The 26,021-nt window shown below is 48.3% G+C and overlaps 1 protein-coding gene across 2 annotated transcripts; it reads right to left on the bottom strand.

Annotated features, from left to right (window-relative positions):
- Window positions 1–920: 920 nt before the first annotated feature.
- MAPK13 (mitogen-activated protein kinase 13) lies at window positions 921–25,106 on the bottom strand. 2 transcript variants are annotated; one of them, XM_006115677.4, is made up of 12 exons: window positions 24,822–25,106; window positions 15,079–15,208; window positions 14,623–14,681; window positions 13,089–13,197; window positions 11,493–11,522; window positions 11,009–11,056; window positions 9,581–9,695; window positions 8,236–8,307; window positions 7,138–7,217; window positions 6,514–6,592; window positions 2,356–2,532; window positions 921–1,256 (listed from the first exon to the last, which is right to left on the bottom strand). In XM_006115677.4, exons 1-12 carry the CDS (start codon window positions 24,938–24,940, stop codon window positions 1,177–1,179), a joined length of 1,098 nt encoding a protein of 365 aa, XP_006115739.2. In that variant the 5' UTR covers window positions 24,941–25,106; the 3' UTR covers window positions 921–1,176. The 2 variants fall into 2 exon arrangements, with proteins under 2 accessions (XP_006115739.2, XP_006115740.2); XM_006115678.4 differs by lacking the exon at window positions 11,493–11,522.
- Window positions 25,107–26,021: the final 915 nt, after the last annotated feature.

The raw sequence follows: 26,021 nt of genomic DNA, 5'->3' as shown, positions 1-26,021 counted from the left end.
TGGCAGAACAAGGAGCAATGGGCTCAAGTTGCAGTGGGGGAGGTCTAGATTGGCTATTAGGAAAAACTATTTCACTAGGAGAATGGTGAAGAACTGGGATGGGTTCCCTAGGGAGGGGGTGGAATTTCCATCCCTAAAGATGTTTAAGTCTCAGCTTGACAAATCCCCAGCTGAGTTGATTGAGTTGGGGTGGGTCTTGCCTTGGGCAGGGGGCTGGACTTGATGACCTCCTGAGGTCTCTTCCAGCCCCAGATTCTTTGATTCTATGAGGCGAAAATACCGGACTGTCTGGGTCAATACTGGACACCTGGCAACCTTAGGTACAGAGTCATGGGCCAGCTCCACCCCTGGAAGGGGTGGGGCTGGGAATAGCCTCCCCCTACAGTTGTCTGGCCAGAGGCTTTGAATTAAAAACACTGGACGAGAGTGACACTGTACATCAGCAACACGGTGCTGGAGGCAGCCTACAGGCACACGGCTGACATCAGGCGTACTCAGCACATGTCTACTATGGGTGTGATGAAGTGGGGGATTTGTTGGGTTTTCCAAGAGTTTGCCTGCAGAGAAAAGGGCTCGTGTCTCCTGGCCCCGCTGCTACTGTGTTGTATGGCAGCTGCGCACGTTGCTGTGGTAATTTTAAGAGCTCTCCGCTCCAGCCCCTGCCAAGGCAGCACTGTGACTGGGAGCCAGGAGCCATTTAAATAGCTGGAAATGTGTGGCACGGGAAGCAGATTATAAACAGAAGGCAGCCAGATGCAGCCTGTGAGCCAGATCAAAGTGTTAGGCAGGTTGGATCCAGTCCTGGCCCGGATATAGAAGGAACAGTAAGAAAGACCTACTGAAACACCAGGACACTTGCAACCAAGTTGAGAGTCATTAATACCTGGTTCAGATGAGTAAGAAAATGAAGAAACACCAGGTAAAAGTCTACCACTCGGGGCTTTAATGAGAAATACATTCATCTTTGGCACTGATAGCGGTTTCTAGTGCCGTTTCCTCACACAGGACAAAGTCCAACCCCCTTGTGTATCCATCCTTGTGTTCCTCTCACACCCACAGGAGTTCCACACGCCCGCGTTGATCAATCTCTAGTCTTGGTGTGGTCTGAATCCTGCGAGGCATCCTCTTTTGTGATGCAGCATGGGGAGTGAGCCCCTACCTTGGCCAGCCCAGCCACTACAATGACATACCGCTGCGCCTCTTGGAGTCCTTCCGGACAATCGGACTGAAGGCCTGAATCTCATTGTAAGTGTGCCCTTGAAAATAAACAACACGATAATGCATATCATTAGCGTATTGAAAATAATACTGTCGCGTTTCTCTAGGGTGCTAAAGAGAGTGTGATCAGAGTGTGATCTAGTCCACCTCAGCTGGGACTAGATTTCAGATGCAGGGACACACAACACGAGGCTGTGAAGAGGAGAAAGGAGCGAATCCAGCTGAGTGATGGGAAGATGAGGGAAGATGGTATCTTCAGTGCGTGCTTAGAGACCAGGGAAGAGGGCAGGGGGGACACTGTACATCAGCAACATGGTGCAGGAGGCAGCCTACAGGCACGAGGGTGACATCAGCCACTCAGCACATGTGTACAGGTGTGATGAAGAGGGGGATTTGTTGGGTTTTCCAAGAGTTTGCCTGCAGAGCAGGTGGAACTCAGAGTCCTTGGACGTTACTGGTCTAGCAAGGTGAGGGGAGAAGGGAGTTTGTTGCTACCGAGGGCCAGCACAGAACTTGGGACCCCAGCCTGTGGCCTGGAGAATGGAAACCTGGAGACTCAGCTCGAATGGCACAGCCAGTTCTGGCCTGTGGGAGGACCAGGGGCTGCGGGAGAGGACCCCAGTGTCCTGATCAATTGGTTCCATCCAGGTGGAACAAAGGTCGGAGGAGAGGAGAGGTGGAGAATAGAGGGGTCCCGGTGACCCTGTTTTCCTGGACAGAAGACAAAGGGGAGGAGCTGCTGGGAAAGGATATGGAAGCTGGGAAGGAAGGAGAGAGTTGGCAGGGCCCACCTGGCTGCAGGAGAGACTCAGATGTGCTGGGCTAGAGAACAGGGCTGCATTGTTCCCACTGGGAGTGCAGGCCCTGGGGGTCAAAAGCGCGGGGACTCCCTGAGGGGCCCATAGTGAGAGACAGGGGTGCTGGCGATTCAGAGAGGTGTGGTCCCAGGACGTGAGGAAGCTTAAATCCCAAGAGTGTGAGGCCCCCCGAGAAGGGCTGTTGCACTGAAGGGGGTTCCCTCCAGGGACCGTACGGACATGACCTGTGAGTCTGGGACAATAGACAGTTGGAGGGGCCGGGAAGTTCCACCCAAACACTGACAGACTGAGGGCAACCCATAGAAATTCAACATCTTACGTCTCCACTCATCTATGGAAAGCTTCTCATGATCCAAGGAATCGTCATAGGACTGCTGGGCCTCAGTTTCTTCCTCAATGTCTCGGAATTGGTCGAAGTATGGGTGGGCCAGAGCGTCTGTGGCTGTGAGACGCTTTTCCACGTCCAGCTGCAGCATCTTGTCGAGCAAGTCCACAGCTGCGGACAAAGGAACACTCTGCGAGGTGAGTGAAACAATGATATTTAGGCTGCCCTGCACAAAGCCCTGCGGTTCAAGCTCTTAACCCCCAAGAATAGATTGGATTTCTACCAGGGAGGCATGCCCAACCGTCAAATCAAAAGGCCAACATCACCTAGTTCCTACCTCAAACTTCACTTTTGTTTCAAAGAATGGAAAGAGAAAGGGATACACAGGGGCGGATGAGAGTTTTGCGGGGCCCAGGGCAGCACAATTTCGCGGGGCCCCCCTTTGGAGAAAAACTAGAAAAAAGGCGTCCCCCCTGTGCCCACTCCTCCAGTAGCCCCACTCTGATCATGTGAGCTACCCCTCCTCATCCCCTCTCCTAACACCTCACTCGCCTCTCTCCTCTGGTGCTGGTCCCTCCTCTGTAGGTGTCTGCCCTTCTGCTTCACCCCAGAATCCCCCGGCACCAGCACCTTCCCTTCGCCCTGCACCCTCCTGATACCTCCCCTTCTCTCACTGCCCCTGCGCCCTTTGCCTTCTTTTTCCCTGATGATCACCCCCTCACCACCCTCTGCCCCCATTCGCCTCATGCCCCTGTGCCCTCACACATGCCTTGCTACATCCCCACCTTCTTCATGCCTACTCCTTCTTTCAAGCCTTCTCCCAGCACCTCCCCCTCCCCACTTTAGCCCCCAATGCCCTTACCCTCTCCTCCCCCAGCATCACCCTGTCCCCCTCCCACTGACACCTCCCCTCCTGCCCTTTTCCTCATTGTCTCCACTTGGCCCCCTGGCATTTGTCTCTCCTCCACGCTGTCCCTTGGTGCCTTCCCCTTTCTTCTCCTGACTTGCCCCCCTCCCCTCAGCACAAGCCCCTTCCTCTGCCATCCACCTTCTGCCTTCCAGTTTGCAGGGCGGCCGTGACCCCAGCCCAGGCTCCAGACCACGTGCCGAACCAAGTGGTACAATGCTGGGCCGCGCGGATTTAAAGTCCCGGGCCGTGACATCATGCCACTCCCGGGTGTCTCCCCTCTCAGCTGTTGTGCGCCCTTTCTGCATGCTGCATGTGCGCTCCCTCGGCCCCAACTGGCCCGTACTGGCCGGCGCTGGGGAATTTAAAGTGCAGGGCTGCGGTGCCCTGTCACAATCCCCCTCCTCCTCCAGCAGCCACCAGCCAGCATTTCGGCGGACGGCCCATTGGGGAAATTCCCAGTATCCCGCCAGGCCAGTCTGCCCTTTGCGCTGGCGCGGGGCCTATTAAAGTGCGGGGCCCGGGGCAGCCGCCCTGCTTACCCTGCCCTATATCTGCCGCTGGGGATCCAAAAACAAAGAGTGGAAATATTTCACCATTTCATGGGGGGTTTTCTGTCATTTGAACCTTCCCCTGCAGTGTCACGAGCACAAACATAACAATGTCTTGTTAGTCTTGAAGGTGCTACTAGACCAGGGCTACTCAACACACGGGCCACATGCAGCCCGTTTGTTTGCAGCCCACAGTGCAGTTTGGGTTTACACAGAGCTCAACAAGTGGCCAAAACAAAAAAGTCAGTATAACGGTCTTCGGTTGATGTGTGTTTTCGTAGTTAAATTCCTGGACTGTCATTGCTCATTAAAAGTGCTGTCATATGGACGGAAGTCGGGTAAATGTTGCATTTTATTAATATCTGCAGAACTGACTTAAACAGGGCCTGTGTGTTGTGTAGTCTCGCCTTAATCTTTGTATTCATGCTCGTCAGCATGAAAGAAGCTATTTGCATATATTTGCATGTGTATGGAACCACACTTAAACTGCGGCCCTCAGCATGTGCTGTGAATATCATTGTGGCCCCTGGGGCTTCCCAAAGTTGAATAGCCCTGTCCTAGACTATTCGTTGTTTAAGTTTCTCCTGTTACAGACTAACTTGGCTCCCCCTTCTGAAGCTTTATAACAATGTTGTACGAATTATTGAAAATTAGGGAGGGAAAACGTAAAACGGGCCCAAAAGTGCTCCCTATGAGAAGAGAATCAGAAGAGAATCAGATTCAGCTGATTAGCAGACCACCCCAGATAGGTTTTGTTTCTACTGGTGGTGCACATACACACATGGCTCGGTGCACATAAAATTATTCTGCACTTGGATGGGAAAGACCAGTGGGAACACTGCCCATCAAACTTCAACTGTTGAAGCCAACTGTGCTTGAAGGACATAAATAGTGAGAAGCGACTTCAAATTTAACATTCTTTCAGTTCTGATCTAAGTCGTGGGGCTCTCTGCAGTATTTACAAAGCCACCCATCTAATCTATAGCAGACTCTGTAAACAGGAAGGCAGGAAATGCTGAAGTCAGGCTGATTTTCTTCTTGGCTTTACTGCCTTAATGCTTCCGATTTTGGAAGATCTCTGCTTACCCTCACTTGTGGCCTAGGAGGGGAAATGGTTCATTGTAGGCGGCTTGTTTTTACCATGAGCGAGTCAACAAATTTGAGTTACCAACTTAGTATCAAATGGTGCAGACCCTTGATATGTTATTGGGAAGTGGTTCGTGTGTGTTCCCCGGTAAAAAGTGGCCTAAACAGAGAATGCAACTCTGTGCTCCTTGTCAGAGATCACACTGCCTTGGGTCTGGAAAAACAACAAAGGAAGCAGGGGGTTGGTTGGGTTAAACACAACTAATGTGGATACTACCTGCTTTGCTCTACTTGCTCCTGGAAGCCCGTTGTGGACACCATACAGCCAAATGGCCAAACGGGGCCCAGAGAGCTCTGTGGTGCCAACAGTATTGCCTGCACTCTATACGTGGGGGAGGGCAGCCGCGCTCTCCGGCTTCCATTATGCTGCGTTCTCTCTACAGACAAGAAGCCATGCTGCTTGGCTTACCAGGGAGCACCCCGTGCTGTGAGAGAGCATGAACTGGAGGGGCCGGTGGCATCTGCTCCATGTGAAACAAATTAGATGTGGCCCTCAAGCTCCCGACAAAAAGCAACTGTAGCCTTCAGTATGGGCGTCTGGTGAAAGCCCCGCAGGGGAAGGCAAGATCCAGCTCTGCCCCTTCCGCCTTTGCCCCTGCACCTGGAGCCAAGCCCCGCCCACCCTCAGCCCGATCCTTCCTGGCCATGTGGAGAGCTGGGGCTATGGTCATGCCCCCAGCCTGGCCCTCCCCAGCAGCCAACCACGCTGCCCCACCGCAGTTCCAGCCTTCCCTGGCAGCAGCTCCAGCCTCAGGCGGTCGGGCGTGTAGGCGGTTTTGGGAAGGCTGTGCCTCCCCTCGCCTACATTGCCGCCCGCCCATGGCCTTCAGCTCAGTAACCCTACTGACCTCTGGATTCTGGGAAATCAAAGCTCATGATCCCATCGACATGTTTTGTGAGTCTAGAAAGTGCTACCAGACCTTTGCTTGCTGTTTTTTTCTGTAACAGACTAACTCAGCTACCCCTGAAGCTCCTGGACTTGCATAGGCCTGTCTCCTTCCCCATGCGCGTCTCTGTCCTGTCCTCACAAGTGTGTAAGACCAGACGTTTCCTTTGCTAAACCGGCTAATAGAATTGGAGTCCTTTGACTGCAGGAAAAAGTGAGTTTGGAAGAGGCTTGACAGAAATCTCCGGACTGACTATTTTACCAGTTAATTGGGATCCCACGGCAGGGAGCTGCTCCGGCCGGGCCGAGCCCACCATGTCACACCATGGACGGGGGCCTGTTCCAGCCTGGGTGGGCCCATCGTATCACACTATGGACAGAGACTGAGGCTATTCAAGTTGGGCCAGCAGGGCTGCAGGCAGATGAGCCGGACTGAACCAATCCTGCCACATGGCGCGGGAAGGCAGCTCTAACTGGGCCAGGCAGAGCCGGCGGCACTGCGCAGCAGGCGGGGGATGCTCCAGCCAGGCCACCGGTTAACTGGGTACCGCAGAAAGCATGCCAGTATGGGCAAGGCTAAGGCTTACTGGGTAACCAGTTAACCCTTTACATCCCTAAAACAGACGCGAAGTGGCGTGAGAGGAACACTGAAGAGGACTCACCCAGAGGGTTGGCTTTGGGGAAAAGCACAGATAAATCCATTTTGGGAATCTTGGGAAGGGACTGGATATACTTCTTAGCCTGGAAGAGACACAACAATGTACAACACATAGACTTGCTGCAGACAGGCAAAGGGGACCCCAGAAAAGTCCATTGGGTCTTCGTCTAGATGGCAGGGTAGCCGTAAATGATGCAAAATGCCACATTTCTACGGCCGCTTTCCTGGGAGGGACTGGGTTACAGGACAGCCCCCACCCCCCGGCAAGGTGCAAACATCTTGCAGACGGCCCCCCTGGGTTGCAGAGAGGTGGAATGGTCTGTCCAGGGTCACAGAGAGATCCGCTGGCTGCATCTGACCTAGATCTGAGGAGTCCTGACTCCTGTCTCCGGTATTCATCATCCCCCTACTTGGACTCATTGGTAAATGGACTTTCTTTCGAAGCCAGATGCTTTGGAGGAGCCCCCGTCAGGGACAGATGCAAGGGCGCTGCCTTGCTGGGATGGTTTATGGTACTAAAAGCCAAGCACATGCACATGGCAAAGACAATATAAAAATAACCAATTTTCATGTGATTTCCACTGCAAGGCATTCGGAAGTCCAGCCCTCGGCTGAATGTTTTCCTTACCGCTTTGTCCTCCAGTTTCTGCACAAACTCCTCTCCTGGGAGTCCGGTTATTTTCAAGATCTGGGTCAGCTGATCTAGATCTGGCAGGCTGAGTTAAAGGTTATTTAGGGCCAAAGCTTGGATCGAGCCAGCAACCAGGGTCAACTCATCCATTAGGCACAGCAGGCACAGTGCCTAGGGCCCACGATACTTTTAGGGGCCCATGCAAATGTTTTAATGTCTTTTAAAATCAGAAGGAAAAAAATGAACTTTTAGGGTCAAAGACAATGTTTTCATTTTTTTCTCACATCAGAAAAAAACGAAACTTTTAGGGCCCAGGAAAATCTATTACATTTTGCCTCAAACAGAAAAAATAAAATGTTGAAGTATTTAAAGTTATATAAAAAATAATGTTTAATATTGATATTATTCGGGTGGGAGGGGCCCACGAAGCAAAAGTGCCTAGGGCCCATGGAAGTCATAATGCGGCCCTGACAGCAGCCCAAATATGTTGGCAGTGGCCTAGGAAGGCCTTTGGGGATTAAGGAGAATGAATCTTTACCCCCAAGTGGCTCCAGGACTCCTAATGCAATAGCTGTGGCTTCCCGAGGAAGGCTGTGTGGGATGGATCTGTGCAGCTGTAGATCCACAAGGGCTGCAAGCAGCCCTCACATTGCTGAGTTCTGCAGTGGGCCTGGGGCACTGTGTGTTAACCTCAGTTCCTCTCCTCAGCACACAATGCTCTCTGGTCAGGGAGCAAGAGGGCGCTGGGGCTGAATTTACCTCAGTGGGCCACTTTAACACCCTCCTTCCCTAGCATCCCTCCCCTCACATACCTGCATAAATGCCCAGTCACAAATACCCAGAGCATCCATTTTAGGCACAGTTAGAGAGTGTTCGTTCGTTCGCTCGCTCTCGCTCTCACACTCACACTCACACTCACACTCACACTCACACTCACACTCACACTCACACTCACACTCACACTCACACTCACACTCACACTCACACTCACACTCACACTCACACTCACACTCACACTCACACTCACACTCACACTCACACTCACACTCACACTCACACTCACCCCGAAGAGCCTACACCAGTTTGAAAGGATACAGTCCTTTCCTTTAAACAAGGTTTTCCCAGTCAGCATTTCTGCCATGATGCAGCCAACAGACCAGATGTCCACTGCGTGAGAAGAAACCAAGAGGAGCATGAGAAAGGAACAGGGCAGCACAACAGCTTCACTGGGCCTGGACAAGGTGGGGGGCCGGCTCCGTGCCCCTGGAAGGGGTGGGTCTTTAGTTGGAAGGGGTAGAGATGGGGCAGCCAGGCTTCAGTGCTGCCCCATGGTGCTAGAGCCTCCCCCCAGTTCTCAGCACCACGTGGAGTGGCGCTCTAGAGGAGATTTAAAAAGCCCGGGGCTCCGGCTGCTAGGCACTAGTAGCAACTGTGGCACCCAGCCCCCTTTGTATTGCTAGGCCCGAGGGCAGCTGCCCCCGTCTGTGGGCCTGCAAAGGAGCAAGGCTGGGAACGGGAGCAAACACACAGTTCGGGGGCATGCATGGTGGGCGGAGCCTGGGCTGGGGGAGGCAGGCCCCGCCCCCTCCACTGAGGCCCCACCCCTATTGAGTGGAGGAGGCGGGGCAGCGTGCAGAGCGTGCTTGCGGCGAGGGAAAGGGCACATGTGCCCCAGCCTCCCCGGAGCACCAGGGAGGAAAAAGGCTGCGCAGCCCAACCTCCCCCAGCCCCTGGAGCACGGGGAGTGCAGGTAGCATGTGTCCCCAGCTTCCCTGGCCTGGAGCGCAGGGAGGGCGGGCACCAGAGGGCAGCAACATACTGCCCCAGACCACCTAGAGCAGGCACTCTGGGGGCGGAGTGTGGGCGGGGCCATGCCTGGCGGTTTGGGAAAGCAAACCCGGATGCTCACGTTCTGGGGCCCTGTCGTGCTTTGGAAGCCCACAGTAACATTTGCGGAGTCCTTTAGTCATTGGCTTGGCTTTCCTCCCACTTTTAAACCCTCCCCCTCTTGCTACCAGGTGTAGTTCCTGGGTTACTACATGCTTGGGGTTCATCTCTCCCCATGGTGATAGACTTGGGTGGAGCTATCTCCTGATGCTTGATCGGCATAACTGCTGCGGGAGAGGAGTGTTTTTATTCTTCCTCAACTTCACAGCCAACGGAGGAAGGCTGTGTGTGATCCTAGAATCCTGGGGCTGGAAGAGACCTGAGGAGGTCATCAAGTCCAGCCCCCTGCCCAAGGCAGGACCAATCCCAACTCAATCAACCCAACCAGGGATTTGTCAAGCTGAGACTTAAACATCTCCAGGGATGGAGATTCCACCCCCTCCCTAGGGAACCCATCCCAGTGCTTCCCCACCCGCCTAGTGGTCCATACTAACCTTCCTGAGGGCATCGCAGTGGTGGTCCCAAGAGAGCCGGAGGAAGCAATTTAACTCACCAGTTTGGTTGTAATGCATCCAGTTCAGAATGACTTCTGGTGCTCTGTACCAGCGCGTCACAACATAGCCAGTCATCTCAGTGTCCGTTTGTCTCGCCAAGCCAAAGTCCAGGATCTATAGATCAACAGGGCAGGGAGATGGTGAGGGAAGGAAAAGAGAGATCCTGAAAGTAGAAGAGAATCTGTTCCCCTCAGGAAACCATCAGCTACAGCTTTACCGCTACAGCAGAGCCATCCCAACCGCTTTGTCTTGGGCTATGTCTAGACGGCAAGCCTCTTTCGAAAGAGGCTTTTTCGAAAGTATCTTTCGAAAAAGCCTCTTTCGAAAAAGAGCGTCTAGACTGAAAGCAGTACTTTCGAAAAAGCAAGCCGCTTTTTCGAAAGAAAGCAGCGAGTGAGTCTGGATGCTCTCTTTCTAAAAAGCCCTATTGGCATTCAAGAACGCCTTTTTTCGAAAGCGCACTTTCGAAAAAAGGCGTTCTTCCTCGGGAAATGAGGTTTACCACCGTCGAAAGAAAAGCCGCGTTCTTTTGATTTCATTTCGAAAGAACGCAGCTGCAGTCTAGACGCAGGTGAAGTTTTTTCGAAAAAAGGCTACTTTTTTCGAAAAAACCCCTGAGTCTGGGCACAGCCTTGGTGTCCCTGGCCTCTGTTTGTCAGAGACTGGAGAAGGATGGCAGGAGACAAATCACTTGATCATTATCTTCGGTCCACCCTCTCTGGGGCACCTGGTGCTGGCCACTGTGGGCAGACAGGCTACTGGGCTAGATGGACCTTTGGTCTGACCCAGTATGGCCGTTCTTATGTCTTAACTGCACTGTGAATTACAGCCAGGCTGGATAGCCCATGTGGCCTGAAGACCCACAGGAGGAATCAGGAGTATGTGTGATGTGTAGGGTCACCCCCTTCTCTGAAACTCATGGTCTTATTTTTCACAGGACCTTTCCATGCCATAGAAGCCATATACCTAAGCCATATATAGCTGGCTCCAAGGCCAGCTAGTGCCCACCTCTCCCACGAAAAACTAACAATGTTCCATTTGATACAACCGATACTCTATTTGATACAACTCAACTCTAGCTGAGGCGCGCCCAGGGGAGCTGTCGCTGCTCACATTTATCAGCCTTGCAGGATCTCCCCAATGTAGATGTGACCCTAGGCTTTTGCATGTTTGCAGGGTGTTGAATTTGTTCTGCACCAGCACCAGGATATTCACTCCCGCCTCGGGCCCTGGTTCAGCAAGGTACTGATGCAGGACCTGCCTTCAAGCACATGATGCTACAGACAGGTGCTGAAATACCTTGCTGAACTGGGACCTCAAGAGGCAATAGCAACCTTGCTATCCGGATTCAGGCACTCAGAGCAGTTCACCAGTGGCTCAACCCGCTGCCCAGCTCACAAGCCGTGAAGTGGCACCTTCATCCCTACCTTTAGTTCGCAGTCTTCATTTACAGCCAGATTGCCTGGCTTCAGGTCCTGCGGCAGACGAAAGCAGATCAATCAGGACACAAGCAAATTACAATTCCACCCTGGAAATCTCCATCAAATTTCAGCGTGGCCTGTGCTGGGTTGGAACATTGCACCCTGAATCCACAGCAGCGAAGACAACGAGCCTGTTACATTTCAGACCAGTACTCGGATTATTTCCTTTTCCAAAGCATCTTCCATTCGGGAAGCATCCCCAGATGCTTCACAGTCTGTTGCAAAGTATCACGTTGCCCACCGAGCAAATCCAGCCCCACACAGGTAGGAAGGGAGCGAGGCAGCGAAAGAGAAGTGGGCTTAAGTTAGGGAGAGCTAAAGGCCAAAGCCTTTAGTGAGTGATGGTCAAGGATACGGGAGATGCAGGGAACTTTCTCGCTGAGCTGTTTCTCTTGGACTACAAGCAAATTAACAGTGCACATGAACTTACCCGGTGAATGATTCCAGCAGAATGAATGTACTGCAATGAAAAGGGAAGCCACAGTGTGAGCACCCGCAAGCCAATTTTTCACTTCCCCAGAGGAGAAACATGTTAGCAACTGAGCCTGTCTGAGACCAAAGCAGCCTGGATTCTTCCTCTGTAAAATCCTTGCTCCCAACTCAATGACTTGACAGCTTATGTCACAAATAGGAAGAAATTTGCAGCTAAAAACTCAAGGGAACCCTCCCTCCATACTTTACATTCCTTACAATAGCTGGAATTAGAACACTCCTGAATTGGCATAGCTGATATGGCGTGAAAGTTACTTAAACCAGAAGCCTCAAACTTATCTAGGGAGCAGGTAAGAGCTCGTTGTAAGAAGAAACGTAATCACGAAGTTGCAGGAGTTGTGGTTATTCTGCCTGACAAGTCATATAGGAAGGAAACAGGCCGGTGGCTAAAGCACATGATTAGGAGCTGCAATAAAGGTTCTTGCCAAACCTCTCCCTAGGTTCGCAATGTGATTTTGGGCAAGTCTTTGAACCTCTTTTGTTCATCGGTTTTCCCTATCTGAGTTTCATAGTGATCTGGGGAAAGAGTTGTTGTGGCGCTTAAGTCCCTAATGCTTGTAAAGCATTGTGAGAATTGTAGCGGGAGGACAGTCTGGTGTGAAGTATTATTGACCATTAGTTGTACAGTTCAGTGTTCGACATGTTAGAAGGAGTTGCCTTATACCATTCCCCTGCATCCCTGTCAGTTTAAAAACTGACATTCTTGGCTCGTGGGAACTGAGAAAATTGCATTCCATGTGTTTTCTCTCAAAGCAGATGGAATCAGGAGATGGAACCAACAGACATGTCACTTCCTAAAAGCCTCATGCCACCCTTAATAATCATGCTATGGTGAGCTGAGCACAGCGAGCGAAGTGCTCCCCTAGCAAGAAATTGCATCACCTAGAACGGATTGAATTGGTTAAGTCGCCTGCTGACCAATATAAAAAACCAAAGCCACCTCGGACACCTCTCGGATACGTACTTTCCAAGAAAACAGGTCAGGGATTTTTTCAGTTAGTCGTTTTTGATTTGTTCAGAAAATCCACAAATTGTCAACACAAAAATGGCTCTGGGGGAGCAAATCAGCTTTCAATTAAACTTCTCTCAGCAAACGTTTCTCATGATAGGAAACTGGAGAGATTGATCCTTGAATAGCCAACCACTCAATGGTGAGAGCTATTAGCTAGGTCGGGTGGAGTTCCCTCTCTGGTTTTCCATGAAATAAACTTCGAAAAAAATCTCAGTTTCATCCCACTGCAGAACTGGAAAACGCTTCATCTCAGCATGTCAAGGGACATGATGACCACTTCCTGCCCACCTCTACTTCGGATTGATACGTGGTAGATCCAATTAGTTCAGCAGGAAAAATGAATTTTGAATGAATAAGCATAAGACGTGAATTGTGTTATAAGGACGATGATCCCTCAGGTTAATCTGTCCCTGATTTAAGGATTCACTCAGATAATATTGAGCAAAATCTACTCTTAAGGGAGACCTGGTGAGTCAGTGTGTAAATCGGTCAGAAGCCTGTGGCTAGTCCAGGTTCACCTACCTTTAACCCTTTCAGCATTTGGTAGACGAGGTACTGGATCTTTTCATCACTGAACTCATGCCCCATGATCTTTTGTAAATCTGTCCGCATGTATGGCATCACCAGGTAGCTAAAAGGCAGTAAGACAAGTCCCTGAGTCTAGGAGAGAAACATAAGGAGCCACGCTAGCCTTGTCTCGCTCTGAAGAACAGCAGAGTTTTAGTATGTCACTGGATTAGTAGGACAACCAGCGAGGAAATTCAAGTTGCTACCTGCTCTGGAAAGTGCCATTTCTACTCCCTCCACCTTGGAAAAAAATCTGCCCTACTCCTGGGACCCATCGCAAGATACCAGAGATGAGAGAGAGAGCACGCTGCTCACAGCTGGACAGCCTTAGACCATCACCAACGTGCGAACGAGAGGTCTGAAATATTTCATGGATTTTTAAATGCGACACTGCTGTCTCAGGTCCCAGACTTATCCCCTCAGAGCCTCTACCCTGGCCAGTCTAGCTGTTCCCTCTAAGCGGAAGATAATGCCCAGCTCCTGCCCCTAAAATCAACATAAAAGGCAAAAAAAAAAAAGATTTTTGAAAGTTTCATTTTTAGTAGTCTAGGACCGGACAATTTGCTATTGGTCCTCTGCCCCCTTAATACACCAAGATTACATTTAAAACACTGCACAAGCAGCCCTAGGTGGCAGGAACAATAGGCCAGGGCAGGCTAAGCCTTCCCTGGAGCAGCTTCCATTGCCTGACCCCGGGCCATGGTGTTCCTGCCGCATCCCCTCCCTGCTCTGCCCCTGCCGCCTGCTACAGCTGTACTGCCTGGTGAGTTTTCCTCGTCCCCTCCACTCCTCTCCGGAGAGACCCACCGCTCACTACATTCCTCCTCTCCCACACCTCATACTCTCAGGGCAGGGGCGAGGAGGGGCGTGGCAGGCTATGGGTAAGGAGGCAAGGCGATGGGGTGAACAGCGGTGGGGATGCTGTGGTGGAGCTACAAGTGGAAGAGACAGGACGGGGAGCTAGCTAGCTCCAAGGCAAGCTTCACCTGCCGCCTAGGCTAACAGGCATCGCTCGGTCTTAGGAGAATCTAAGGTGCCCATCACCATTCATCTGGGTGCCAGCGTCTGGTGTGCTATTGACAGGATATAAATCAATACGTCTGATACATGCGCCTAGAACATGATGTGTGAGAGCCACTTGCCTCTATGTCTTTTGGGGATTTTAGCAACCAGGGATTTTAGCGATCTGTGCTTCTTGCCTCCTAATATACATTTATTTGGGGATCTCTGGCTTTAGAATCATAGAATCATAGAATAATAGGACTGGAAGGGACCTCAAGAGGTCATCGAGTCCAGCCCCCCACCCTCAAGGCAGGACCAAGCTCTGTCTACACCATCCCTTTAGATTGGCCCCTTTCCAAATCAACTCATGGGATTGCTTCTCAACAGGTCAAACTTCCGTCTTCAAGCTCTAAATCTGCAAACGTCCCAGGCAATCGCTGAGCCAATAGGGAATGCTAAACACTTGGTAAAACTCCACGAAACTTACAAGTCCTGGAATGCGGAGAAGGAGGTGGCCGAGGTGAAGACATCTAGCAAGCCAATGACCTGCAGGGGAAGCGGGGAAAGGTCAGACCGGAAGAGCAGTATTCTAACAGCTTGCAACTCCAGAGTCATGTGACCCTGTTGGATACCTTGCGAGGGTTTTAGAGCCTTGTCGTGGGGCTTTAAGGCTAGCTCCCCTCTTACAAACTGGACATTTGTCTGTGCTGCAAGTCCAACACCACGCTTGGAGCAGTGGCAGAGGCAGCATTAAAGACCCCCTCCCCCCGAACAAACATGGAAACTGAATTGCCCTTTAAGTCCCAGAGGGAGTGTGGTACCCCTACATCAGAATGGCCATTTCCATTGCAGCAGCTTCAGGAGAAACATCATGGCTTTGTCCCTGCATCACCACCACCTGACCTTACTCTGCAGCCCTCTTTCCACACGTCCGCGTACTCACATTCTCATGTTGCATGTGCTTCAGCAGCATCAGCTCCCTGTACGATCTCTTGGCAAAGATCTCTGACTGGAATGGTCGGCACAGCTTCTTGATGGCCACTTTCTCCCCTGTCTTCTTATCTATGGCCGAACTGCGACAAACAAACACAACCAGTTCTGAGTTAGGAAAGGCCTTTTCAATCGTCGTCCAACAAGTGGCCTGACAAGGGAAGGATGGATGCAGGGGTCCAGAGCGGATCAAGGAAAAGGGGTCCTTTCCCCTGGATCTTTTTACACGCTGTGTGGAATGCAGTTGTAGATGCCAGCATTGTACTGCGATGTTCTCACGGCCTCTCTGGTGTGAGCCAGCTACTACCAATATTTTGACCAGCTCTAGCTGCTCTGAAGGAGATTAGATGACATGGAGGTCCATATGACCTATGAGGAGAAATTGAGGGAGTTGGGCTGTTTAGTCTGCAGAAGCGAAGAGTGAGGGGGGATTTGAGAGCAGCCTTCAACTTCCTGAAGGGAGGTTCCAAAGAGGCTGGAGAAAGGCTGTTCTCGGTGGTGACAGATGGCAGAGCAAGGAGCAATGGTCTCAAGTTACAGTGCGGGAGGTCCAGGTTGGATATGAGGAAAAACTATTTCCCTAGGAGAGTGGTGAAGCACTGGGATGGGTTACCTAGGGAGGTGATGGAGTCTCCATCCCTAGAGGTGTTTAAGTCTCGGCTTGACAAAGCCCTGTTCTGGTTGATTTAGTTGGAATTGGTCCTGCCTAGAGCAGGGGGCTGGACTTGATGATCTTCTGAGGTCTCTTCCAGCTCTATGATTCTAAGCCCACAAACTGGGTGGGCAATTGCACCAGGGCCCGGTGTTTCAAAGGGACCCAGAGCTCCTGGACGCTGCTTCTGTGATGCTGGAACCCCAGGGCCTTCTGAATTCGCACCAGAATCGCCCTACCAGGTGCTCCATGAGGCTCTGAGTGCTGGAGGAGCATTGAGGGCTGGCTGCCCCGGCTCCACCTGAGGCCCAGCCCCTTCCAGGGATGCAGAGCCAGGCCCCCACAACTTGCCCGTGGGCCCATGCTGGTCCCACTGTGGAGGTTGCAATGCTCATGCTGTGGCACAGCCCCGTTGCTCCAGCCAATGAAGATGTGTTAGTGCTAAAGAAATGCCCTGTAATGTGAAAACAAAGGCTTGGCAGTCAGGGCTAACCCATCTCCTGCACCCGCACACAGGGCCCTTCCACTGGGTCTTGGAGATCCACTTCTTCCTTTCCTTCTGAGCTAACTGGCTTTTGGGAACCCTGCTGGCTGCTCTGAACCTCTCCTCCTGTACCCTTGCCCTCGTCTTGCCTGCTCAGGATTTCTGACATTTGGGGACGGTGTTTGTGGGAGAGGAGATCTACAGATAACAAATGATGTTTTCCTCCCTCTCCGTGAATGGTCCAGGATGCTCTTATTGCCTGGGAGAGAGTCATCCCTGGGGGGCATGGATCAGCACTCCCCAGCAGGACTCCGACCGGGCCAGGGAGGCTAATGAACCAGCCAGTGTACCAAATTCAGTGAAGAATCCTAGTCACATGCCACCTGAGGCACGTTGCACATATGCAGAGAAGAAGGGTCAGCACTGTGGAGCTATATAGGGGAAGGGCAAGAATCCACGAACATCCCCTTTTGGAAAGGATATGTTGCTTGAGTTGATTTCCCAGGATGCTGGATCTTGGGAGCGACCAGTATTTCTCAAGAAAGCCAGCACACAGCCTGTAGGTCAGACACAGAGCACACCAGGCCTAGTTGAGACAAGGTCAAGCTGGGTGTGTTTTCTAGTGCTTAGACTACAGGATGCGGGAATCCGAAGTGCTGTGTTCCTAGCTCTGCACTGACTCACAGCTTGACCTTCTTTATGAGCCATTTCATCTCTGTCTTAGTTCTGTGACCTGTATTCAAAATGCATTTTTTAAAATCAGGAAATGCCTATTCATCAACATCGATGTTTTTCTGGGTTGTGAACATTTTTGACATTTTGACTGTTCATCCTGATTCCAGAAGGGAACATTTTTTGCAATCTGTAATTTTCAGAGGATAGAAACATTTCCTACCCAGCTCTATTAATGCCTGTCTACTTCCAAGGACTGAGCACTCAAGTAAGTTAATTAACCACTGGAACAACTTATTTGGGGATGTGGCAGATTGTGTCTCATTTAATGTCTCAAAATGGAAATCAAGACTTGGATGGCTCTCAACATATACACTTAAGCTCAAACAGAATGGATGGGCTTGATGCAGAAATTACTCAATGGAATTCTCTAGCCTGTGTTATGCAGGTGGTCAGACTAGATGGTCAATACAGAATCATAGAATATTACAACTGGAAGGGTCCTTGAGAGGTCATCAAGTCCAGTCCCCTGCCCTCATGGCAAGACCAAGCACCAGCTGTTTGTCTAAACTGTTCTCCAGTGATGGTGATTCTACAATCTTCCTAGGCAATTTATTCCAGTGCTTAACCACCCTGACTATTGGGAAGTTTTTTCTAATGTCTAACCTAAACCTCCCTTGCTGCAATTTAAGCCCATTGCTTTTTGTCCTATCCTCAGAAACCAAGGAGAACAATTTTCTCCCCTCCTCATTGTAACACCCTTTTAGATACTTGAAAACCACTATCATGTCTCCTCTCAGTCTTCTCTTTTCCAAACTAAACAAACCCAATTCTTTCAGTCTTTCCTCATAGCTCATGTTCTCTAGACCTTTCATCATTTTCGTTGCTCTTCTCTGGACCTTCTCCAATTTCTCCACATCTTTCCTGAAATGTGGAGCCCAGAACTGGATGCACTACTCCAACCGAGGCCTTATATAGTCTCCCAGGACCTTACACATCCATGAATTAATTTGATAATGGTTGTAAACTGTACTGCACATGAAAGTATTTTGTGCTGCACATTAATGGTGTATACAGTTAAGACAGTGAATTTTATTGAACACTTGAAAGTGCTTTTCACTGTCAGAAATGTATCAATATTAGTAAATGATGTTTGCAATAAACCGACAAAGGTGATATTATCCCTGTTCGGTGAGTATGAAACTGATGCAACAAGGGCAGCCGAGGGACCCAGTGTCTGAAGCAGGATTAGCACTTTGGAGCCCTTGGCTGTTAGCCCCTCACTTTCAAAAGTAGCACAAGAGAGCCCCCCATTCATGTTGGCTACTTATTTCTCCATATGAAACAATTCGGTAACCCCTCTTCTCTCAATGTTTCGTAGCCCAGTTGCAAAGAAGGCAGGCCCTCAATTTAACCAGCCACAGGAGGGAAAGAAAAGCCACGCAGGCTGCCAGACACTACCACGATGGAAGCATTTGAAGAGGAACCTCCATAATGAATTGCATCAGACCTCCCTTAGCCAGTCAGCCCTAGACAGTTGTGAAAGGCTGCCTGTGTTCTACGGCTGACAGCTTCCAGCTGCTGCTTCTTGAAGGGCGAGAAGGCAGCAGGACTTTCCAGCCCAAGCCTCCTTGCTAGGCTGTGAACTTCCTGCCGTTTTGCAATTCACTCTCTCAACTAGTTAAACTGGAGAGCTGTAAATCACCTTGTATTTCCTGCTGTGATGGCTGGTGGTACAGCCTGACCAAACCCACATGAATTTCAGTGTTATCACATTGCACACTCCAGCCCATTCCCCTCCTGTTTGAAACCAGATGGTCCCTTTCCTTGTCTTATCGCCTTTGGAAGTAAAGAGTGGCTCCCCACCACTCATTCACACACACAAAGGAGCTGCAGCTCCTACTCTGTCCCAGGTGACCAGTAGTGACTCTAGAATTTCCAAGGGTGATTGCAAATGAACTGCTTATAAACTACAATAGTCTGCCAGCAATGCCCCTCTGCCATGTACATTGGACAAGCTGGACTGTCTCTATGCAACAGAATAAATGGACACAAATCAGACATTAAGAATGGTAACATACACAAAACAGCGGGAGAACATTTAACTTCCCTGGACACAGTATTAAACTTGAAAGTTGCCATCTTCAAGCAAAAAAGCTTCAAAACCAGGCTGCAATGTGAAATCGCTGAGCTGGAATTCATGTGCAAATTTGCAAATCAGAGTGGGTCTGAACAGGGACTGGGAATAGCTCTCTCACTACAGTAAGTAACTTTCCACTTTAGATATTCTCCTCACCTTCTTCTCCACATCCACTCTGAGTGAATTAGCTCTGATGTAACACTCCCATCTCTTAAAAAACAACAAATAGTCTAGTAGCACCTTAAAGACTAACAAAACATGTAGATGTGATCATGAGCTTCCGTGGGTACAGAGCACTTCTTCAGATGTGTATCTCATCTCTGTATCTGCTTCTTTTTTTAGCCTCACTTCATGCATCTGATGAAATGTATTGCAACTCACAAAACCTTGTGCCATAATAAAACTATTAGTCCTTAAGGTGACACAAGGCTCCTTGTTTTTATGATAACTAATGGTTCAGACAAGAGATTTTCCAAGATGTTGGCTGACTTGCTAAGTTAGTCAGTAACATTTTCATTCAGTCTGTCTCGGACCTCCTATGGATGCATCAATATCAGAATTACTCAGTTCCGAATCATTCTCAATCATTGCTGTTCATTGAGACTTTTCAGGAAAGGAAGAGTGAAAAAAGCATGCCCCAGCAGCCATGGTACAAGCAGAATAACAAATATGCTTGTCAATGCATGGATGCTGTGAAAGAGCATTGGGTTCCACTGATTTACGTTAACTGGCACTGAAATGTGCTCAAACTTTCTTGCCACTTTCAGCTCCTTTGCCGGCACTAAATAGAGACAATGGGCCAGATTTGTAAGTGTATTTAAGTAGCCAAAGATGCAGATCAGTGTTCTGCAAATCCCATTAGGCACCTGTCTGCATCTCTGTCTGCCCAAGTACCTTAGTGATCTTGGCTCTAGTTCTCTACCATCAGATAAACACTCTACAACAGGCATGGCAAACTCAGAGCCTACTAAAGGCCACACAAATGAAAACAGATAGCTTTCAGGGCCTCCAATGTACTTCTATCGGAAAGTCGTAATTATTTATTATTATAGATTATACTTTAGGTATAATATTTTGTCAGGTCTTGTTTGAATATAATACAATAATTTGATGTGTAAAATTGTTATTTGCTCATATAATATTTTTTATATTTTTTAAATATAAATTTAAGGTACTTTTATCTTTTTTTATATGATACATAACTTGTTTTGTTGAAATAAAAACAAGTATAGACCAAAACAATAAAGGAGAGACTACATATTTCAGAATAATTGCTTCAGCCTGGCAAACAATAGTCTTTTAATTTTCTTTCAAGAAACACAGTGTAAACAAGATACATGCGGATTCTTTTTTTGGCCTGGAATTTAAATATGACATCTGTGTTAGCTGTATTATTCTGCATCCATACCCTCCTCCACTGCCTGCTATAAGTGTCTATGTATCCCCAGAAGGATTACCAAAACGAATCGAGTGGCTTGAAAAGCTGGCCTTTATGCTATCCTTAGGATTTCTTAAACTTTGCACTTTCAAGATACATGTAATATTCTTACACAAATAATCCATGCAAGACTAACAAGTTAATTGCCCTTTGGCTGACAGATGTACAAGTGTACTTAGGCAGTAAAGCTGTAAAGCTTCCTGTTGATTCCAAGCATCCATACATGGAAGAAACAGCAAACAATGGCTACAATAATGCTCTGCCTACAGTGTCAAATGGTGTTTTCTGCTTGGCAACAAGCTTGAAGCGTTTGTCCTATACCCCCTCATTTTGACGCAATTCTCAAATGCTGTTATACCTCACTGGTAGGTACAAGTCAATCAGTTGTGGTCCCTGTTCCCTCTACCCCTTTCCATTCATATGCAGAATACATTTTTATACGCACAGAGGCAAGTGCCATGTGCACCCCCAGTAGAAACAAAACCAAGCTGTGGGCGCTCTGCCGATCAGCAGGGCGCCACTGGAATCTGTCCTGAGTGGCTGCACAGGCGCCCAGCTGTGGTGCTCTGGAGCCCAGTCCGATCGCTGTGCCTTGCCCAAGAATGCTAATTCTAATCTGTAAAGTAGGAAGGAGAATAATTGCACTGCCCTGTGTTCATTATTTGTGAATAAAACAGCAGCAGTAGCTGGCTAACTGTCAGTAAATATCTGCTTGCAGTGCTGTGGTCATCTTCGTCCCAGGATATCAGACACACAAGGTGGGCGAGGCCAACTTCTTGCTGGACCAACTTCTGATGGTGAAAGAGATGAGCTTTGGCGTTACATAGAGCTCTTCTTTGGGTCAGTAAATATATGGAACTACTCACAGCGTGTCATCCTAAATAACAGAGCCATTTATTTGCTGCCTTTTACTCCCAGACGGGTTGCTCTTTTTGCTGGTTTACTGATGAATGCAATTTAACGTCACTGGATTCACTAGTCACCACATATAGGGATCTACCCAGTAAACAAACAGCGCTACTAGGAGCTCACTGCAAATAAGCACCTAGCCTCCAGTGTGTTGCAGTAGCTCAATCGCAGCCCCAAGCCATAAGGTCATAGATATCCACCCCTACCGTTTCAGCTCAGTGTCTCTGCTGTGTTGCATCCAAGCCCACATGGAATTTTGTAAGTTTTTCTCTGAGGCTGCATTATGTCAGTACCTTCAGCAAAGGGTCAATTGTTCCTTGCAACTGTTGTCAGAGGTTTCATCTGCAAACCACAGTTAAGAAATGCCCCAACAATTCAAAGTTTTCTAGTGTCACTTCTTACCCAATACACTCCAGTAGATTAATAGCTGTGCTTGTGTACGTTGCAATTTTTGAACCAGATTTGAGAGGTTCTCTTATCAGCAGTGTCAACTGCTAGACAGGAAATCTCATTCAAGGTTTGATGATGCTGAGCTGGGCTAGTCTCTGACAGGACTATCATTGTCTGAAATGATGTGCCGCAGCACCACAGGGAGGAAGTGGCCACGTGGTTTGGTATGGTTTTGCTCTGCTAATCTGACTGTAAATATGGGAATTAATGATTAATGCCCATCATAAAGTTCTTTCTGAGCTGGGTGTGTGAGACGTTGATTTGCTGTGCTCTAAGAATATACCTTGCACGTTACTGAACTGTTAAAAGTTTGCATCAGGATCCCTGACTTTTGAGTCATAATCATCCAAAAAAACACTGCCCCAAAATGCTTGCAGAAGACTCCTTTCTGCACATCTGAGTAAAACACCCAGAAAGATGTTCTTGAAGGGACTCTCATTGTAAGACAACATAGAGTTGATGGAGTAAGACACAAGACTGCTACAATCTGTGTGTGCAGGAGAACACCTGTCCCTAGTCAATGTGTTCAAGAACTCAAGTCTCTTGAGAACACTACCCACTTGAATGCTGGCTCATCATTTGTTCATTTTAATCCAGTTCTGATGCAGTTGTAGATGGCAAGTGAGTAGCAAATAACGTGGTCAAGGAAGATGTAGGAAGCGTTGAAAAGATGCATCATTCCTGAAGATGGGATAACTCAGGAGAGCAATGTATGTCTTGGAAGGGCCAGTTTTGATATGACAAGTGCAATGAGACAAGCACTATGGTATGGACATTCTACATGCCCTACCTTATCTACCTGCTTGCTTGCTATTGAGAGGTGACATTTGTCTGCAGCGAAGTGAACCGAAGAAAAAACACAATCTACCAGCAGGAACAAATCAAGTCTTCTACTTCCCATTGAAAAAATGTTGGCAATGGTTTCTTTTTAAAAATTGAAAACCTTGGTTACAAACTAGAGTGCTTTCCTTTGAAAAAGGAAATAAATTGGTAGAACCAGCCATATCATCAATTGAAGAACGTGCTAGGGAAACAAACAAGATTTCCCTCGGAAAAATGTAACTGTTTATGTCAATTCAAACAGATATCAGCTGGTCCCAAAACTGTCTCTTGTTTTCAAGGGAAAAGGAAAGCAATTCTTTAGAAAGGAGAGTGTGCTCGCAATATAAAGTAGTAAGAACATGGCAATATGATCAAAACTAACCATAAAGATATGTGAAATCTGCTATAGAAATGATGAAACAAATATTTTAACAAAGGAATTCGTTTTTCAGGGCCAATTGGGGACGCTTTGGTAACTTCCTATATTTGCTTCCATAACAGCACATAGAGTTTTAAAGAGACCCAGATATATGGACTATTGTAGAAAGAACCATGCCAGTGGTTCCCAGCAGAGGACAGCAAATCCTAATTCCACAAGCTTCCACTTGTACTTCACCCAGGAATCAGCACCAAAACCAGCAAGCATGCGTCATCCATGGAGTTCTGGCATAATTTAGGGCAAACAAGCTGCTGTGTTTTAATTGGAGAGTTTCCACATCAGCTGAGCTAGAGATTGGTTTCCTTTAAAAGGAGCAGTAAAGGGTTTATTCTGTGTTTTCCTTATTGCTTTAGGATGTATAAAGAAGGTCTGGAAGGATCATTTCTTTCTCAATTTTTTTTTAACCTTTACAATGTCAAGAATAAAAAATCTGGGTTTCTCTGTTTTCGCTGGAGATGCCTATTTAGGAGCATGCACATAGTACATGAAGGAGCAAATGTGTCGAATCATTAACAAAAAAATGAATATTTTGGAGAAACTGTTGGCTATTGAAGTTAAATAGATATGACCCAAAATACAATTTCAAACCCTAAGAGTGACTGTCTCTTGCTGCCATAATTCTACTCCATCTCCAGGGACCCGATGTCTTTTAAAGTCAACAAAATCTACTCCATCTCCAGGGACCCGATGTCTTTTAAAGTCAACAAAATCTGTATGTATAATGTGAAGAACAAGTAGAGAAAACATGTCTTTCGGACTTTACGCACCAAAAAGCAGCCTACCAAGGCGCAAGTCCTATGGTCCCAGGGCTATGAATGGGATATGTTACATGATCTTGTTAATGACAATCAGGCAGGATATTTCCTGTGGAATACCGAGTGCAGTGAATAAGTCTCTCTTTTGCCTTCGAGTATTTGTGCAAGGGATAGATTCTGATCTCGTAAGGACATGAACTGGAAGTAACTCCTTAAAGTTACACACATGCAACTGAGCAGAATCTGACCCTATTCATTCATTTTATACTGGTTGCCTTTGCTCAGATGATGGGACTCAATGACTATTGATCATTTTTCCATTTGTCCTGTCCCTTCTTTGGCTCAGATTTCATCATTAAAATGGCAGTAGGTTCCAGTCTGTCCTATTTAAACCAGGATATTAGTAGAGGACTAGCAGCAGAATCTGTCTTCTTTCAGGGGAAGAAGCAGGCTGTACAAGGCCCAGGAATCTTTGGCGGGGGAGTAACAATCTCACTCACTCCTATGAAAAAAGATTATTTTTCTGCTAAGCTCGGCTTAGTTCTTCCCGCTGAGATAGACGATCGTTCATCATTAACCGAGAGGAAACCCATGGACTGAACAAATAAAACCAGACAGAACAGGTGAGCCTCTAGTCCCTTGTCACCTGGAGGGCAATCCATACAGAAGCAACCTCTTCCCAAAATGTAGTACATTTAGGTTTAGGGAGGCCCAGCTTTTCAGGCAGTTAACACCCACTTTCAGCACAAGCAGATGTTTTGCTGTGACTTTAGTTATGGCAGGATGAAAACAAACCCTCCTCCAACATGCAAATTTCATAATGGAGGACAGCTAAGAGGCACCTCCCCTGTTTTCTTCCCATAAGCCATGCTTCAATTACCACCTATTCCTCCCTGCTAGGACCCTTGACAGAAGGAAGGCCAAAACCCACTCACCAGACAGAGCCATACGCCCCGGATCCCACTGGATGGAGGGAAGTATATCTTCTGGGCAGCTCCCAGACGGTTTTGTTTACGTCTTGCCTGTAAAAACCTTTGCGCCAGGTTAAGCTCATTTTCTCTTGGCTCTGGATTGACTCCTCCAGAGCACAAGGGTAGGACGAGACTTAAGGGGAAAGTGCTGAAAAGACTCCCCTTTTTCCTTTCTTCAGCTACGGAAGTAAGTCCTGGACAGTTTCTCTCTCTCTCTCTTCATTAGCTGTGTACACGAAGGAACATGTCCTTCCTCCCTCTTCCTCCCTCCACCCCCACATCAGTTTAAGAATGAGGCATCAGATTTCAGTCTTGACACACCCCTACCTCACACAGGTACCTATGAGACAGCTCTACCGGAAGCAGGGAACACAGTCCTCTGTTGTCCAAGGAGCTAACTAGTAAGAGACTCACCTGGAAAAACGCAGTCCTGGAAATTGCTGCTAAAACTAGGGAATACCATGTCTCTGGCTTCCTACAAAGAGAGATTACTGGAGCCACTCTAGTGCACCAACGCACATTTTCTTCATTTTAAAATTGTGTAGTTCAATGGGTCTTGTAAAAGGAGCTGTACTTTGGTAGATGAGGATTATTTTGAATCAGGAAATCCAGATTCTATTCCCAGCTCTAGCACTAGACCTCAGTGACTTTGATCAAATCACTTTGATTCCCTTCCCTTCCCCTGCTGCGAGTGTATGTAAAGAGCAGCAGTGAAAATAACTCAAAATGGCTTACAGGTGCTGCCCTATTGCAACTGGTCCCGGACAGCCCTTTCTACAGCTCCCTGCTGGCTTTCGCTGCAGCTCAGACAGCATCAGCGCGCCCCCGCTTCTGTTCACCTTGGTAAAGAGGATAAAACTGACCTACCTTACAGCTAACGAGGCTCACACTCGCATTAGTATTTGAGAGCCTTACGTGGAAGGAATTATGTACAATATTGATATTAAACCTGCCTGTCCTCCTCAGCAGACCCATTTCTGTTCGGGAAGGCTTGATCACGATAGAGAAGAACTAAGAGAGAGGGAGGGTTTGAACTCCTAGTATTGAAGAGAATAGGGCAGCTGATTCTGCCCTCAAAAACCATGAAGTAATTTTCCCACTATCTCCCCAGAAACTGAAAAAAAAAAAAACAGGACTATGTAGCACTTTAAAGACTAACAAGAT

This window comes from Pelodiscus sinensis, chromosome 27, assembly GCF_049634645.1.
Source record: "Pelodiscus sinensis isolate JC-2024 chromosome 27, ASM4963464v1, whole genome shotgun sequence".
NCBI lineage: Eukaryota > Metazoa > Chordata > Testudines > Trionychidae > Pelodiscus > Pelodiscus sinensis.
Note: the sequence above shows the minus strand (reverse complement) of the source record. Positions and strands in the feature narration are given on the sequence as shown.